The sequence below is a fragment of the Pagrus pagrus genome (genome assembly GCF_965226575.1).
Source record: "Pagrus pagrus genome assembly, chromosome: 20".
In the NCBI taxonomy this organism is placed as follows: Eukaryota; Metazoa; Chordata; class Actinopteri; order Spariformes; family Sparidae; genus Pagrus; species Pagrus pagrus.
The window spans coordinates 6,680,364-6,699,036 of NC_140207.1; the positions used below are offsets into that span (position 1 = coordinate 6,680,364).

At 42.4% G+C, this 18,673-nt stretch overlaps 1 protein-coding gene across 5 annotated transcripts in view; it reads right to left on the reverse strand.

Annotated features, from left to right (window-relative positions):
* The window catches only part of abi1a (abl-interactor 1a), a 52,700-nt gene that overhangs the window by 4,132 nt on the left and 29,895 nt on the right, over positions 1-18,673 (reverse strand). For 2 of the 5 annotated variants that reach the window (XM_084340579.1, XM_084340581.1), the window contains exons 3-8: positions 17,341-17,517; positions 12,290-12,304; positions 11,566-11,669; positions 10,806-10,958; positions 4,955-5,055; positions 420-710 (exon numbers count right to left, since the gene is read on the reverse strand). In XM_084340579.1, coding sequence (XP_084196705.1) covers positions 420-710; positions 4,955-5,055; positions 10,806-10,958; positions 11,566-11,669; positions 12,290-12,304; positions 17,341-17,517 — 841 coding nt within the window. Of the gene's footprint in view, positions 1-419; positions 711-3,611; positions 3,807-4,954; positions 5,056-10,805; positions 10,959-11,565; positions 11,670-12,289; positions 12,305-17,340; positions 17,518-18,673 lie in introns of all 5 variants that reach the window. The other 3 variants (XM_084340583.1, XM_084340580.1, XM_084340582.1) reach the window with 3 other exon arrangements.

Consider the following 18,673-nt stretch of genomic DNA (forward strand, 5'->3'; position numbering starts at 1 on the left):
TTATTAATAACCCTGGACTGGAGAGCAGTGAATTTCATTAAGCTTAAAGGGAATCAAAACAGAAATGATGTTCAAAGATATATGCACAGGTTAACTTCTCTCCATGCCTCTACATGAGCCCAGACACGCACTGTTAGCAGACATCGATCGTCTGCTCTGTATCTGCTGTAGAACTGAAGGACGAGACACTCTGCATCAATACAGGTAGACAAAAAGCCTCAATCTGCACTTTCAGACTTAAGGAAGAAGTCAATAATTCTGCAAGCTTGACCTTCAGAGAGCAGTGACTCACTTGCAGATATGAAATATTGGTCTGCAAAGGTAAGCTTGCTTTAGTTTGTCACGATTTGGAAGAATGTGACTGTTTGTGCTTCACAGACAATTCAGGGTCTATAAAGCTGGAGACAGAAGGGCCTTACTTGAGTTCTGGCCGTAGCCAGGAGTGCCTCCATTAATATGAGGCTGTTGCTGCTGCTGCTGCTGCTGCTGCTGTAGTTGTAGCTGCTGTTGCTGCTGCTGCTGCTGCTGCTGTAGCTGTTGCTGCTGCTGCAAGGAGAACTGGGAAGTGACCGACGGCGCCCGGCGGTAGGTGCCCGTGGCCGAAACCATAGAGACAGAGGAGTTGGAGGGGTTGTGCCGCGAAATCTGCCGCGAGATGGTTCCAAACTGGGACATTGGAGCGGGGCCCAGACCAGGCCCAGGGGCCACCACTAGAAACACCCAGAGAAAGGGAAGGAGGGGAGGAAAAGACAGACAAGAGGGTTAGACGGAAAGGGGAAGAAGGGGGGAAAAGAAAAGCACCCAAAAACGTTAATCATCAAGATCGTAAAAGATAATGTGAGCTTTTAAAACCCGATTAGAGCCCGACAGTTTATGAAAGGCAATCAATGAGCAATTAAAGGAAGCAGGTGATCTCGGGAAGTGACAGATTGTGTATTGACGACACTGTTAAACAGAGATATTTCATGAAGGTACAATGAAGCACAAGAGTCCCAAAAGGTCGTCCGAATAAATCCTGCCTAATGCAGCGAAGATTCAGTGAGCAAAGAGAAGAGAGCAGCAGCAGAACAGACTGATCCTTCAGGTTTCAACAGAGCTGGCAGTGAATATAACTTCCTCACACTTTTTACTTTTTTTGATAAGAAATGAGCAATCGCAAGAAGAGTACCGTTGGGCTGGATGTCAGAAATCCTCTCTTCCAACAACAGCAACATCAAATATGTTAAAATATTAAAGATTATAGATGCAGTGTGTGTGTGTGTGTGGAAAACAAAGAGAAAGAAAGGGCAAGAGACGGGGTTAAATAGAGTATTTCCTGTTACATTTCTGGATAATGCAGCGTCTCTAAGGAGGCCTCTGCTCTCAGATAGGGATGGGTGGAACCAGAGGAAGTAGAGCTTCAGAGGAACACGGGCGCAAACAAACTTCTCCATATCGACAGGAGTAATTATAGCTGAGAGTGTGCGCTGATGTCCAGAGGATAAAATGTGAATGTTTCAAATAATCATCTTGCTGACGATCGGAATGAATCGGATTTAAGCAGCGGCGGTACGAAACACACACAAATCAAACAGCTGGATGCTTCTCAGCCGTGCAGAGCCGACAGTAAATCAAAGCCAGTATCACTCAGCGGCTCACAGTCGATACACCATGTGAATCAAAGCTGCATTAGGCAAAACTGAACGTTTCCAGCGCTCAAATGGCTGTTTAGATGTTTTAAAACTTCATTACCCAGAAATCATTATGTGACATCTTAATGATGTCGCTGTCTCACTGTCTTGAATAACCATAACTGGCAGCTAGACAGGCTAAATCATTTACTTAAGTACTTATTAACTAGTTTCAAACTAGTTTCTCAATAACTCATGTAGCAGCAATAAAAATGTAGAAATGTTTTAGTATGTAAATGGGTGTAAACCTGTCGCTAAGAAATGCTGTTATATTAAAATGAATCAACTATGCTAACAGGAAGTCACTTTAGCGTCACAAGCTGCGACCAAAATGACGATAAAACAGTTTAAAGAGGCAAAACAATATATTTAACTTAACTGACAATGCTTGTAAAAATAGTCATGACTGTTTTACGACTTTCTATTTACAATGAGGGGAAATATCTGAACATGCTAACCTAACCGATGCTAGGGTATTTGGTGATTTAGCTAGCTTAATGTTACTAGTGTGGCTGTATTTTTGTGAAATGTGATTTAAAATCTCTCCAGTTTATATCGTTATTGAACTATATGGATCAAGTATTGGGGCAGATTTGTTGACTAAATCTACACAGGTCTTGTATTAGCGAGCTAATGTTAGCTTTGTCAGTTGGTCCAGTTAGCTAGGCAACACTTACATCTGACAGCCTACTCTTCTCAAAAAATTATTCATTTTTAATTTAGCAATGCGTAAAATTCCACTTTGCGAACACTAAAGCTAAGCTAATTAATCCGAACTGCTAAAATGGTTCTTCTCTGTCACAGTTATGGTTTAAGATAGAATCCAGGAAAATTTTGCCTGATGCAGCTTTACCCAAACTAACTTTTCCAGTAAAAACAAAAGAAAACAGTAAAATAACTCTGATAAAACAGTAACACATCTGCAAAAGAAGTCTCAAAGTCCTTAAGGTTGATGAATCCTGTATCTTTGTATGGGATACAGGATCTTCAATTCTTGAAATTAAGTTGTAAAAGTTGTTGTTTGCAGATCTACAGCAGCTTGAGGTCAAATGAAAATGAACAGATTTGGAAATTCTCCAGCTGTAATTAACTTTCACCAGACCTCAGGTGATATGAGACTTCTTTTACTAGCAAATCATTGCATATTGGTGAAAAATTAAGGAAGTAGAACACCACCAACACCACCAACACCACCAACACCACCACCACCACCGCTGAGGATTAAGAAAAATGTTAATGAACTGAAAGCCAGACACTTCCTCACACAGACTTTAACCTGTTACAAATACAGTCTGTTCACACTGCAAGCAAGAAAATCAGCATCAGCCTGTTGTTTCCTACAGAGCTGAACAACCAGGGAACCCAGCTGATGTCTGAAAGGTCAGCGTGTTTGTCAACTGAAACAGCCGCCAACAGTCAAGAGACAACCAGACTTGCATCCTGTCTCAGTTTCTATATGACGTTATTTGATTTAATGGGCTGTAGTTGTGTCTAGAAAGTGACAAGTTATGTTTTGATAAAGTTATGTAATCCTGCAGATTCCCCGTCAGACAAATCTTGCTCTCCAGATGTGAGAAAACATTTTAATTTGGTACAGACTCCACGATTTTTATAGTTCTTTCAGTAGAAATGACTCATCGTGAATCACATCACAATATTTGCCACAATATGACTTTTTTAAACCATATTTTGCAGCCCTATTTCACAATCATGGACTGTACATGCAGCCAAATCTTTTTTTCCAGACAAAACTTGGACCCATTTCGTAAAAAGAAATCGACCAAATCTTTTTGCTTGCAGTGTGCACAAACAGAAACCCATCCACAGGCACCCTCACCACCCTCATTTGTGCGTCTCCACCATGAGAGAAATCACAGTAGACGTGCTGATTATCCACCATCAGAGTCGTCGGGAGCGGCCTCGGAGGTCGAACAGTCTCACCTAAGGGTGGAGGCGGTGGTGGTGCTGGGGGGGCAAACCCGCCCATGGGAGGAGGTGGTGGCGGAGCTGGGGGGGCAAACCCGCTCATGGGAGGAGGTGGTGGCGGAGCTGGGGGGGCGAGCCCGGCCATGGAAGGAGGTGGTGGCGGAGGAGGGGGTGGGGGAGGTGCTCCGGGGGGAGCGGACATGGGCGTGACTGAAAGGAGTGTTTACATTAGAAACCACTTTGAGCAGAGCAGAGCGTGTCCTCGGCAGCCTCCTGCACCTCGACGCTGTTACATAACATCACATCACTTTACTCAAGGAGCCTTCGGGGCCGGAGGAGTGCTTCGACTTTGTCTCCGCACACAATTCTTTGTGGTATGAATTGAGTGTTTCCATGGCGACCGGCTTCTGGGGAGAGCTGTGGTTAGTTCTGAGCTGCTGGCCCGATCCTGGCACTGCTACAGGAACCTAAAATATGCCTCGTTCAGCTCAAACCGTTTGCAAAAGTTGAACACAGTAGCATCTCGGACTTGTGTATGGTGCGATGCAGTGCGATGCTTGTGCGCATGGTGTTATGTGGGCCTTACTGTCCCACTATAAAGCAGCAGGCCTAACGCAGCTTGGCCTATTTACACAGTAGGATAGAGAATCAGCTGTGCTCAGAACACAATGGGCCTCCATAATCCCTGTCTGATAAACATAGGCTTTGTGTAGTGTCGTCTCACTATCTGCACATAGTACAGTACATTTACATCTTACAGCAACTAATGCCTATTATTACTGTACATGTGTATAATATATTTAAAGAAATATATTTCTTGTTGTTTTGTTGCTCCAAATACCTTCAACTTGGTTTTGACCTAGATATATAGTCACCCTCATGCCGACAAGTTTAAAACAAGTCCCCATCTACTTGTCTACAATGACTGAAATTTCATTTCTGGGTGAACTTATCCTTTAAAGGCATGTGACGCTTTGTGGTGTTATGTGGGAGTTCACTCTGTCTACTGTTTAAGTTATGTACAAAGGTAAACTCGGGCTCAGAGGCTCCTAGCATGGACTGTATTCTCACCGCTGTCTGTCAATGTTTAGAGAGTGTTATCTCATTTCACACAGGCCAAACAGACCAGACTGCAGCTGATAAGAGTTTCCGAGGGCAAAAACAGATTTTTTTGTAATGTAAATAGCAGATATTTGTGCTTTTTCATAGCCAAAAGTGTTCTTATCAGTACAGAAAATTATTTCAGCCAGTGTCTGGAGCATGGGAAAGGCTAAGAAAACCCTTTAAAAACAAAAAAACTAATGAAATTCTGAGATGGGTGAGCAGCACTGTGAAAGGCTGACTGGTCTGTGGCTCACCTGGTCCAGAGTTGGGGATGGAGGGTGTAGGCACGGCGATGGGAATGCCAATACCGCTGCTGCCGCTGTTCTCCCTGCTGCTGCTACCCCCGCTGCTTCCACTGAGGGAGGAGAGAGACAGAAGAGAAGGAGGACATCGTTTTATTCAGGGCAACCTGCTCAGACTGCACAGCAGGTAACTGCAGCTACATGGACCCTGCTGCTCCTGTCCTCATTATATCAGACTGTAAAACTATTGGGCTTCAAAGTATTAAGTATCTTACTTTTGTCCGTATTTTTACTTCTTCTTTCATTCGGATCGTTTCTGTCTCATTAGGACTGAGCTGCAGACTGAGTGACAGGCCGGGGTGAAGCAGGTATGACTCACTCAATTTAAGACCCAGACTGACGCAATAAAATAAAACTGAGGCCAGGGTTGAAACTGATAGGAATGATTTTTTCATACAAAGTGCAGAAAAATACCTGGCTTCAAACTGTGATCGCCCCCAAAACACCTCAACTCATTTATAGTCATGATCTGACGCGCTGTGTATGAAGTCTGGGCCTTTGCAGAATAATCTACAGACTAAGACATGTAAGTGTACCAGCTTCGTGAAAACAGCTTTCACACATGGATTTGAGGTGCAATTTACCAAACTGTTGCCACAGATGCTGCTAATATATCCAGTCAAATGCATCTGAAAAGCTGCATTACAGTAGAGTTATTTCACTTGTTAGGCATTTAATGTTAAGAGGCAAAACAACTAAATAACTTTAACATCATATCCACCCCTCTGATTACGTCAATACTGCCCATCCTCTCAGGATAAAGAAGTGAGAATATTGGATGTATGCCAGCTCTACAAAACAGTATAAGCGCTGTTTCACCCTGTGTCTGACCCCGGGGCTTGTAGATCAATGCCCTGACCGAATAAATCCCCCCCTCCCACTCCCACTCCCACTCTCTCTCTCGGGCTGGCCTTGATCCACATTTCTGCTCCAGCCTCTCCTTCCTCTTTCATCCCCGCTTTTCAACTGATCCCTCTCTCTACCTCTCTCCCCAAACCATCCCTCGACCTCTTCCTCTCATCTCTTCATCGAATGTAAAGTGATCCCCCATCCGTCTCCCTCACCCCTCACCCCTCTGTCTCCTCTGATTCCTTCCTACCCTCTGAAACCCCACCTCCCCCCATGCATCTCTTTATCCCCTTCCCATCAACCCCCTCTCCGATCCATGTCAGTCAAGCCCTGGGGCTCTCCAGGCACAACCAGCAGGGGTAACCCTCTGAAGGATGTTGGTGGCGGTGGGAGCTAAGTGTCTTCGGGGATAAAGGCTAAAAACAATATCGTGTCATCCCTCTATTGAAGTGAACGCCGTACTTCACTCCCCCCATCCTCATGTTCTGGATTTATCCGATCTAATCCCTGTATAACTTACCCATTCCTTCGCTAACCCATTTATCTCCTCCCCAGCTTTTGCTTGCCCTATCCTTCCCCCTTTGTTTCAAAAGAGTCACTCTGAACTAAAAAGCACTCAGCTCCTTCTCTCCTGCTCCACTTTCCTGCCTCATTCAGCCACTGCGAGTTGTTTAGAAATCAGCTAGGCCTAAAAAAAAAAAGAGTTCCAGTTCACTCGCTCACAGCTGACAACAATCCCTGGAGCAAATGAAGAAAAAGACACTGTTCTCACTGAAAAGGCACGAAAAAAGTAAAAACAATATGTAAAAAGTGTGTGCTTAGGCAGTGTGACATGATGTGACTTGACTTTAGCGAGAAATAGACTTATAAAGTCGCCCAGAGCGTAATCTAAGATGAAAAAGTGAAAAGCTGAAAGCTCCTCGCTTACAAAAGACTCAAACTTGTTATCTAGGTTTCAGATGTGCATAAATAACCCGAAGCAGAAGATGAACAAGAGGGGTTGCTGTAATCTAGCATAATAAAATAAAGCTACGTGATTTCAGGGCTCTCCTGACAGAATTGGTATATAAAAAAAGGTCAATTACGCTAAATTAAAATGTTTTTGCACAATATTTTGAGGCTTAATACTCGTGCAGGTGTTAAAGCACACGGTTTAAAGCTGATGACGAGATGATTTAAAAATAGAGACTGACAGGAAGGTAAACAGGAAACTAAGCTTGCTGGTGCAAAATGAGACAATTATAAATATAACCCTTTATGTATAGCTACAATATTAAACCAATACAAAACCAACGGTGACTGCGTAATATGAAACAGATCTTCTGAGTTTGGCAAATCAGCCCTCTCTGTTAGAGCGACCGATTTCTGGAGCTCAGCGAGCCGTTATGTAAGAGTGCTGCAGCTTTACTGATTTGAAATCTGAGATAAAATCATGGCTAGAAATCGACCCAATCATGTTCCCATCACACATAAACAAACTTAATCTCAGGAAACCTGATTGTTATTGTTGCAGTGTTTGAATGTTTGGAAATCATGTTGCTGTGCTTGTTGTGTAGTGATTATGTGCTGTCTTGTAACTGTTGTTTTACACTATAGTCTTTATTTCCTTGACAGAGATCTTGTCTCCGTCTCCTGCCCGGAGACAATGTGATTATAAACCCATTACATTATACACTATGGTACAGCTACCAAGCTGTGCTTTGTCCCTGTCAAACACACAAACAAACAAATACGTAAGTTTCTAAGTAAAAAAACTGAAACCAGTCCCATATGCAAAATTCCATTATAAAAAACAGGAAATAAAATAAAATATCTTTAACAGCATACAGGAGCTACTGTACCGAGTGGCTGACTTCATCCTACTCTGCTTTACAAGAGTCCAGTCTTGGAGCTACCAGCTAACATTTTTTATTTAATTACATTAAAGCTGGACAGTTGAAATGTAGTCGAAATCGCAATATGGCCAAGTGCAATATCCAAATTATAGGAGCTGCAGCTTTTTGGATAGAGGTTAAATTAGTAACAACAAAATATAATAAATAAGCTTTGTGGTGCTACAGAGATGCCTCGACCTACAAATTATATTGCTGTGCAATTGTAATATCTGTCAAAATAATCACTATTCATGCTTATCATTCAGCCCTGAACTACTTTTTTTGTGGTGGCACATGATGCCATTTTAGAAAAATGATGGCACATACATGAGGACCGACACGCAACAAAGGTCCTTTGCTGGACACTGTGAGACGCTGTCGTTCACGGTCAGTGCTTTAGCCCCATGGCCTCAAGGGACACCCTAATTACTTTTAATTTGGTCTAACATGAACAAAGAACGAAGGAGTAGCTGAGGAAGAAGAGCTGACACAGTTTTGAAGAAAGTGGGAAAGGCAAGTCGAATACTTTAACATGACAAGAAGATGAAGTTACACAGTTATTATCTACTTCCTCCTTTTTTTTTTTTAATAATTTATTGCATTGTGATTTATGCTTCATCCACAGAGTCATACGCCATCTTAAATTGATCCTGCTTGGAATCCTGGTTATCACATTTTATCACCAGGATATTATAGAGGCTGTAATAAGCATGTTTTCTTAAAACAATGATACCTGCATGACTTAACTGTGTTATCTCTCCCACAGAAAGATATTAAATAAAGGGGGGGGAATACGTGCAGGGGATTCTTATATTGAATTTAGACCTCAGCAGAGGATGGCAGAGACTGATGAGCTGAACAAGAGCAGCTGACTTCGAGCCGGTGTAATCAAATAGTGATGCCACAGCAATATCAGCTGAAGCAGGGTGGGTGCAGCCCGACTCTGAGGACAGTTTGTGAAAGGGACATCAGAGCGTCTTTAAACCACAGATCTGTAACAGACGGGAGATCTGCTGCCGTTGCTCTGCAGCCTTCAAGCATTTGAAGCCAGTAATTAGAAGAAGAGCCGGAGTTTGGTTTTAATTCATAAAGACGAGGAAGAACTGAGGGATATCTGTGTGAATGAGCGAGAAAGAGAAGCTGGGGCGAGGAGAGGGAAAATTAAAAGTAATGCAATATTTATGAGCATCACAGTCAGCATAACAGGCTTTTTAGCTAATGAGGCCACTTCGCTCACTCGTAACTCAAATTTGATGAAAGCGTCTCCCGCCTCCTCCGCGTGGAGGTTTCTGGGTAACAATCTTTGAGAGCCACGTTTGAGGGTTTCCATGCTGCAGCTGACTTATTTTTTTTTTTTTGAAACAGCACTTTATAACTGAGGCTTTTACAGATATTAGTATGGGAGTGATTCAGGCTGTGGTGAGAAACCCTCCGAGCCTTGTCAGACAAATGCTGGATTTAGTGCAGCGGAGAGGAGGAGGAGGAGGTGTGAAAGTGCTCCGAGCTGCTGAACTAAGTGAAGAGATTGGAACTACCTGGCACCGATGGTTTTTAGAGAGATGCTTTTCTCACATTACTGAAACACTGAGTGCACATTTACTATTTGGTTAGAGGTGTAGATGGAGCACTAACTCCACTCATAGCTTTCCCAAAATGGGGGAGAAAAGTACGGAGTACCTGCTGTTATTAAAAGCTCTGCAAAGTAGCGATCCACCGATTGATCGGCCAGCGTCCCGGTGTCAGACATATCTGATTCTACGCTGTTTTACACATTTACAAACATGCCGCCCACCCCTAAATGGGACCACCAGCCCCAAGTGAAATGAAGAAGCTAAATGTTTTATGTTATTTATCCAAAACATGTGCACTCTTTCCATTTTCAGGTCAGTGAGAGTCTTTACTGCTTTTTGCGGGGGACGTTACTCGAGATGATGACGTGTTGTGATCTGTTACACCTGTTTGCTTTTGGAAAAGTAAAACACTGTCAGCGAGGATTATGAATTATGCATTTTCTTTAAGGATAAGGATCCGAACCCCAGCAGCAAACCTTTTATTCCGCTCACATGTCAATTGTCGCGCACTACAGCCAGCCTCATTCCATTTTTAAAAAGAGAGCTAAAATGAATTGAGACATTTTAGCAACAGGCTGTCAAAATAGCTCATGAAGTGTTACTTTTATTAGTTATTTCATAGTGCAGTAGTACGAACTAGTGCAACGTTGAATAACATTTCATTTGCAGGTTTCAGAGACTTGTCCATGAGGCTTGTTGTGAAAGTTTATAGCACAAACTTTTGCATCAGTTGGTACGAATTGGCTTCAAGCTGCTTCTTAAAATTGCTTATGAGCTGCTGTTGCTGCTTAATGATTCTGCTACCAGCACTATATAGTTCTTGGAGGTGTACTGTACCGCAAGTTTATTTCTCAACGCTGCAGTTCTAATACCACTTCGTCCATTTTGGGAAAGGGATTCATCCTCTGTTGCTCTTCCTGCAGTTTTTTTATTTTTTATTTTATTGGCTTTTTGGGAGAGTTGTAGGCTGTATAACTAAACCCAGCTCGACTTAAACTTGTGTGAGTACAGAATGCATGTGTCCACATATTCCTGGGAAGCGCAGATATAATTGTCATCATGTGTCTCTGCGTCTTTATTAATCTCGCAAGTAATTATTTATATATTTATAATTTATAAGCCCACTATAACCTCAAGTAACAGTCCAAAATCCAAAGATATTCTATTTATAATGGTATAAAACAGAGAAAAGCAGTCCATTTTCACATTTAAGAAGCTGAATCGACAGGTGCGTCAGTGCAGGACTGTCTCCACAGACACCTCATTTAAATACTCTGGTATACTGCAAAATACAGAGAGATTTATCTGGAGGGTAAAGGCTTAATCAGCAATGTGTAAACTTGTTTGGCAATGGCTCTAAAAAAAACCCCTCATTTTTATGTAAGTGTTGCATAATTAAGCTTTCAAAGATTAATCAATTAGTGGAATCAGCAGATGAACAATCTGTTTCTCGGCACATGTGAAGCATAAGACTGTGACAAGACTGTGTGCTGCTCTTTTTTCCTCTACCTGTGTGTGCGTTGCCTCTGGTTGAGCGACGCCGTGCGTCCGGGGCTGTGCTGCTGGCCGTGCTGGCTGCCTAGTCGGGCAGGGCTGGTCATGTAGTCGTTCGGCACTGTCGGTGGCTTCACCGGCTCCAGGGTCTTGAAGGGCGTGTTGCGTCTGCAGCGACCAGAGGTGGAAAAGGAATAACGATAACTCAGTGATGGGAATGATCATGATTCTGTGAAAATCCCACAATCAAAACTGCAGACAGTGCTCACTAGAGCGTTGTAAGTCCTATCAGTTTACCCAGCTGGACTGCTGTGTGCTACAGGCTGGAAGTTTACTCTCAGAATTAATATCTGATTAGTGTCACCGACTGCCAACGACAGGGTTCATCAGAGTGTGAGACCTGTCCTACACTGATCCATGAAAGTTCCCAGACTTTCTCTTTTTCTCTGGCTTCAATTACATCAGTTGTGTTATTCCAAATGTGTATAATGAGCCAAAACCACAAAACACAGCAAACACGAACTCACTTGGGTTGAAACATAATGTCCTGGGGCGTCTTGTTAGCTCAGTGGGAAGTGTTTGTTCTCTGTGTTGTTTCATCTTACTCTTCACCTCACATGTATTTATTAAAAATGCCCAAAAAATAATCCAATAAATGAATAAATAAACGGGATTTGTACTTGAACCGCCCCCACGAGAGCTCTGCTTTTTTATTCTGTGTTTGATAATTAGAGGATCAGTCTTCCTTTCACGGTGACTGAAATGGAAATCTTACCCGAGCGTGCCACGCCCTGACATGGGAGGGCTCGGCGGCTTCTGCGTCGGCGGATTGGTCCTCGATAGTGTTCCTCCTCTGATCGCCTGATTGTTTCCATGTTGCTGTGGTTAGGAGAAAGAAAAGCCACTTATTTAACAAACAAATTACCTCAGGCGGCGTGGGTGATGATTACTACTTGTGTGACAAAAATCAAATGTTATAGGCTGCCCAGATGACAACTCTTCCACAGCACAGACGTATGTACTTCAGTCGGGAACGTTTGAGGGGTTATGTAATGCCAATGCAGCTTGTGTTTAAGTCAAGTCACAGGCTGTTTGCTGCTGATTGCAGGTTTTGAAAGCTCCAGGTTGTTTCAGCAGGGCCTCTTGCAAAACACTTACATACTGTAACTACTGAAAAAACTGAAGTCAAACTCAATAAAAAACTTTATATACTGCATATGCTTTTATTCTGGGAAGCCTATAAGGATTTTGAATAAACTAAAAGAATATTTATGGACAACTACACAACATGTAAAGTAAATAATGACATACACAGTTGGTAAAATGACAAGGAGGTTGTTACAGAGCCTCAGAGGACTACAGTACAAGTCGGTTAATGGGAATAACATGGGAAATGACAACAAAAACCACATGTAAAGGGATTTGCTGTGAAAGGGTGTTGGACGAATCTATCAATAATACATTACAGTGTAAGGGGTCATGTGACAAACGAGACTTACCTTGGCTTTTAGCCACTAACGTGGGCGAAGGGGGAAAAAAAGAACACAGAGGAGAGAGACAGAAAGAGGGCATGTCAAAATGGCCATGTCTGAATGGATCAGCAGAAGTCAAAGTACAGGCGAGGAGGAGAAAAACGACTCCTCGTTGTATTTACACTGAGTAAACATTTAGTAAGACCTGGGCAGGTCAGCAGATAGAAGAGGAAAACACTGTGGCTGGCTGTGACTGTTGCTCTCTTTACTTAGACCTACGGTGCCACACCCAGTGGCACAGTCAGACTGGAAGGAAACTGCAGGGATCTGATGGCAGAGCTATTGTGCAAAAGCAAAACAAGTCTTATCTCAACATGGCGTCTGAGGCTGAAAAAATTCACCTTAGTGGATCAAAAGACTGCCTCAAAAATATTAATTTTAGATCTACTGTGTTCTTTCGATTCATTTATCTTAAATAATCATAACATTACTGGCAGCGATAAAGAAGACCTTTGTACTCGTGTGTCAAAGAGAATATAGAGTCGGCATAGCAGGGTTTGACAACTGCAGAGTCAAGTGGCTCATCTATAATGCAGCTTCCCCCGGTGGCCTTGCAGAAAGCATTGTAGCATCACAAGAGAAAAAGAGAAAGTGAAACCAAAAGCACATTCATGGCATAGGTCAGCATGAAGTGATCTCTGCCTCTTTAAAAGCAGAAAACACCTTCAGTGCATCTGTGAATGGTAAATTTCACTCTCCCAGGGTTATCGCAGCTAGACCAGAGTCAATGCACAATCTAGGTCATGGTAGAAATGCTAAGGCCCGCTACTGCCGTCCCCTTATCTTCCCGGCAAATACTGGAGTCGGTTTTGCTGCACAGACCAGACTGTCAGCGTGGAAATGCTTTAGTAACATCGTCCAAGTTGAATTATGGAGAGACAGGTTCAGATTAAGGTCATTATCAAGTCCAAAAAGGCTTAGCATGTCGAGCTGGAAAATCTAGAGCAATGCAGTCTGTCAGAGTTGGGCGAGTCTGTCGGGTCAATGTTCGGTATAAAGGACAGAGATGCTTCCTGAGGTCGGGGTAGTCACCAAGGATACAGCCCAACACATAGAGTCTAAACAAGATGACAAACGTGTTGTGACTAAGTGTAGACCCAGTGTGACTTCGCCCATTGATTTGTGGGTTACGGTTTTGAAAACAGAGTTGCCATCTTGTTTGGTTTTTTTGGACCCAGAAGTGACCATATTTGGATAGGAGAGCAGAACAGGGAGGGGTATCCTGATTGGACAGGCCATAGCAGCAACTCTTTAATCACAAGTTAGCCAAGCCATAAAGCATCCTGTTTATCATCTATTTTACTCTTAATGGGACCATAATTTACACAATGAACATCATGCTGTGTTGAGGGAGACTCTATACTAGCGATTGAGACCATAAACTCATTAGGAAACTATTTACTGAGGTAATAAATCAAGTGAGATTGTCTCACTTGTTTGTAGACTAATAGCTCAACTTGAAACAGCTGATGAATTTCTCCATTTACACCTTTAAACAGAGGGTTGCTTTAAAAACAGATCTTTTGGCACAACTACCTTTCACATTTTAACATCTACAATTTGTAATCCAAGGAAGGGCTAATTTAATTAATCCGTTCAATCAATACAGCCATCTAGTTGGCTACATTACTCTATTGGTTGGTTCACGTAGAGCAGATCTGCTTGTCAGCGAGGTCATGTGAAGTCAGAGACAGAAGAAAGACGGCACTAAATACCGTGATCTCTGTGATTCCCCCGAAAAGTAGATTTTGGCGCCTTCAAGATCGATTACAGTCTACAATCGTCAGATCGCCAACCACTACCTCTAACTCCTCAGGAAAGTAACAAAGTCACTTCTATCTGCTGTTGTTGGAAAATTAATTGTGCCGTGGGCAGAATGAGATCTGATTGCAGTTGAAATAACAAACCATTGATTTGTTTGCTTGCCCGGTAAACAGATGCAACAGTTGCTCTTCTGCTGTTTATCCGAGCTGCTCAAGGAGTGTTTGTCGTGGTATTAAACTAGACTTTCTGCGAATGCCAGTGACTACAGGTGACACCAAATCAACCAGAACTGTAATCTTAAGGATCAGAGAATGTTGATAACTAATAATGTTTATAACTGCATACAAGGAAATACAATAAACAGCCAAGACTTTGTATATTTTAATGAGTAGAATATCAAAATTCACCAAAAACCTGACCCATCCCTTTCAGCTAATCTTGTAAACTCATAACTGTCACAACATAAAGCTATCAAAGGATTGCAATCTAACTTCAAACACCTGACATCAGCGTCCCTGGATTTCCGAAAGCCCCGCTGACTAGATTAAACATCAGCTGACTGGAAGAATAAATCTCATCTTTCATATTAAAGCTAAAAAGCGTCATGTCACTGTCAGTACGCCTGGAGATGCAGGAACATCCTGATCTTGTGACATTTCAGTTATTAATATGATGCCGCTGTGATCGGAGAAGAATCTGATTATCTGCTAGATGAATTTCACCTTCTCTTTGTGCCGTTTCTCTTTCTTCTTTATCGCTCCTTTGGATCTGAGAACAGCCTCTTACCAATAATGTATGAGAGCGCTACATGATGTTTCTCCTCTGTATCACAGCCCGTGCTTTGGTGTTTAATTATACAAACACTGTGCGAGGCCGTAAAACCAATTCAACATTTAGGCCGGTGCAAACACACGCACATGCAGCGAGTTTCACAGTTAACCGGAGGGCAATACACATGATTTAAACTCCCATTAAAGTATTGATTCTGGTCAATAAGTAAACCATGGCTATAGATATTCCATACAAGCCTGGCATCTGACAGCAGCCATCACAGGACACTATATGAATTAGTATGGAGTACCGATGTTGACTATTGATTGGCTCTTTGGGCTGTGACATGCATAGATGAGAGGAGGTGAGTGATGTAGGGCTGCTGCAGGAGTGTGTGTGGGTATGTGTGTTCCCCATCACATTCACTAACTAAACGCAGCCTTTATAAAAGACAGTTAAAGCAGAAAATCCACTGAGATTAGGCCCAGAGTAATACGTAATGTTCTTAAAATAGACACATCAAACTCTCTCGCAGCAGCCATGAAGCGCGGTGGTTTCAGTAATTTGACACTATTGTGAGATGATGTAGTGGTATCCTGATTTGGAGCAGCTCTTGTAACACTGTCGAGTCAGAACTGTGGATGATTCACACGAACCTGACTCTGATTTTGATTGATTTTTGCCCCGTGATTCTAAAAAATGTACTTTAAATTTAAAATTATTAACATTATTAGGCCTGTCATAATAACTTATTTTGTTTGACCTATTTGTTTAGACTTGCTTTTGCTTAATTTGTTAAGTTTATTTTGTTTGTCTGCTTTTAATGTTGGTTGCTTTTTGTCGTCTTCATTTTTTTTGTGAAGCACTATGTGACGCCTGAGGGTTTCCTGAAGGCGTCCATCTTGGTTTTCCAACTTCTTGTACTGGATCGTGGTCAATTCTTGTGTGACATGCTTAACAACTCTGACTTCAAACTTATGAGGTAAATGGAAAGTAGCACAATTCTGGAGCTAGAGCTGGGAATTAATTAGCTTAGCTTAGCACAAAGACTGGAGGGAGGGGGATACAGCTAGTGAGGCTCTCTCCACAGTTCGTAAATCTGCCTTCCAGCACCTCTAACACTCACTTAACTATAACTTTTTCTCTCTTGTTTGACCGGGACAAAAACAGAGGTGGATTGTCACAATGACAAGTTGCGGTTTTATGTGTAGTCACATGCTGTAACCATTTCTTGGCATCCATCGATTCACTGTGCTCAGCTGCCGATCCCCAATAAAAGGTAGATGCAACACGTTGTTAAATTAGTTGGATGGTGGATTTAGTCATTTTGGACGGAGCCAGGCTAGCCATATCCCACTAATTTATGCTAGGCTAAGCTAACAGCCTCCTGTATCAAGCTCCATAATTAGCGTACAGACATGAGAGTGGTATTGTTTTTCTCATCTCACTCTTGAAAAAAGCGTGAATCAGCAAACTTCCCAAAAATCTCTTGCTTTAATAATAAGAAAAAGTCATTGTATGTTATAAAACAATGCCTGTATACATATGGAAGTTCATAATAAGCAGTGAAAACTAGTACATGTCATGGGAAACACTTCACTCCCTATCACCCAGCACACCATCCCACCATGACAGAAGGCTTCAATGTAATTCCCTACACAGTAAATTGAGAGTGACAATACGGGACGGTAATGGCTGGCCTCTAATCCAATCTGTCTGAAAGCTGCAATTGATTGGCTGATTGATGGGGCAGCGAGCGCTCACGGGGGAAGATGGAGATCGCAAAAATGCCTGCGGCCGTCAGGAAATGATGTCATTACCGCCACTATCAGCACGGCCCAGTGACCCCTAAAGCAAGCCCTAATGGGCAAGAGTGAATATGTCACACTCGGATCATCCGCAGAGTTTATCACATCAAAATCAGCTTCTTCCCAGCCTTTCAGATGGTTCTGATGTGGAAATAAACTACAAATCTAATTGCAACAGCATCATTCCTCTGCTAAGGTTGAGAGAAACTGGAGAACGTGATTACGAGGGTGGTCTGGGCCTTAAGTGGCTTTAAAAACGTCTCACAAAATTTGTCTCCGCTCGCCATTTTCACAACGCTCCCAAGAATAGAGCTGTTTTCTGAAAGATATATGATGTAATCACTCTTTTTAGTTCATCTCCACCTCCAACCCGTTTCCCACCAACCCACACTGGAACATATTCCTGTAGGGTCAGAAGGGGTTGCTTTCTGAAGATGAAAGAGAGCGCACAAGAGATGGAGTGTGAGCGAGAAACCGAGTCAAAGTGGGAGAGTGAGGAGAAGGAGGGAGATAGGAATACCTCTGGCAAGAATGAGAGGAGGGGGAAGGGAGGAAAATTAGATACAGTGGAGGAAGAAAGTGGAAGTACAGAAGCAGAGATAAACTGATTTGAGTGGGGATTGATCTAAAGCAGAGAAAAAGACCCAAAAAATCTGTAATAAATGGTCTTCTCACCTTAACACCATGGCCGACGTCGTCCAGTACATTGTAGTCAATGGGCTTCCTGATGTACCTGACCGGCCGCTCCATGTTAGCCGGGGCTATGATCTTATGGGTCCTCGCAGTGTTCTTGTTGGTGGTCAGGATCCCGATCTCCCGCCTGGCCACCTTCTCTTTATGGATGTCCACCGTCTGGAAATGACAGAGTGAGGACAGATGAGGGGATGTGATCGATGCCAAAGTGGAAACGCACAGGACAACAGGGACCTCTGGGACTGAATGAACTCGTCATACAGCAGCTTAAGACGGTTTAATTAAATCATGAGGCTGTGCTTTTCATCAGCGAGGTCGTAATCATTTTACAAGAGCCAATTCTCACTAATACAATCGATTGCGGTGGAGACCAGGTGCTGGACAGAACGACAGAGACACGTGTGTCGGAACATTTTCATAAAATCAAAAAATTGTTGCACAAAAAATGTGAAAATATAGTCAGAGAGTGATGAGTTTGAACTGAAAGAGATGTGATGATATTCACTCATATTTCAGGAGAATAAAATAAAGTCTTTTGTGGATAAATCATATTTTTTTTTTTACAGATTTCTATTAGCTGAGAAATGTCTCCATCTTCCTTTAGCAAAATACTCGGGCCGAGTCCTGGTGCATTATTTATGCTCTTGGAGACCCAGAGTGTTTTCCTACTGAAATTGCACCAATGTTCGATTAATTCCCCAGTCCCCTTCATAAAACTAATTACTTTAAAGATGCATTAGGAAAGCTTGCACGCTGTTGGCTCCAAAATGACAAGAATAACTTATTGGAAAACTGAACTCAGAAATCATGCTACCCTTGTTTGAACTGGTGCATGTTTGCAGCCACAGACTGATCATAAAGAATACTGGATTATGGCTTGAATGAGGCAGTGGTCTAGATTTCCCAAAAGTACTTGATCACTTTCCAGTTATACTTTCATTTGTGCATACAAGGTGAATTTATGTCATATAAACTTTAGTGGATAAGAACCCTTTATTTGATGCTGACCCCAGATGAGTGTATTTTTCTACAAAATATCACCAAACACAGTTTTAATCGCTACACAGCCAACGAGGTAAAACCTTAATGTAGGTCCTCTTGGTTAGCGTGAATCTAATTACCAAATCATCTAGGCCTGCGGCTACCTACAGCCTGACATATACTCAATTCTGGAGGCTGATACTTACGCTGATATTTGGGATTTATAAAAAGTAGGTAACATTTTTACAGTGTAGAGTAAACCTGCCATCAACACAAGATAAGACATATGTGCATTAATTCATCCTACACAATTCTCATATACCTCTTATCCCCA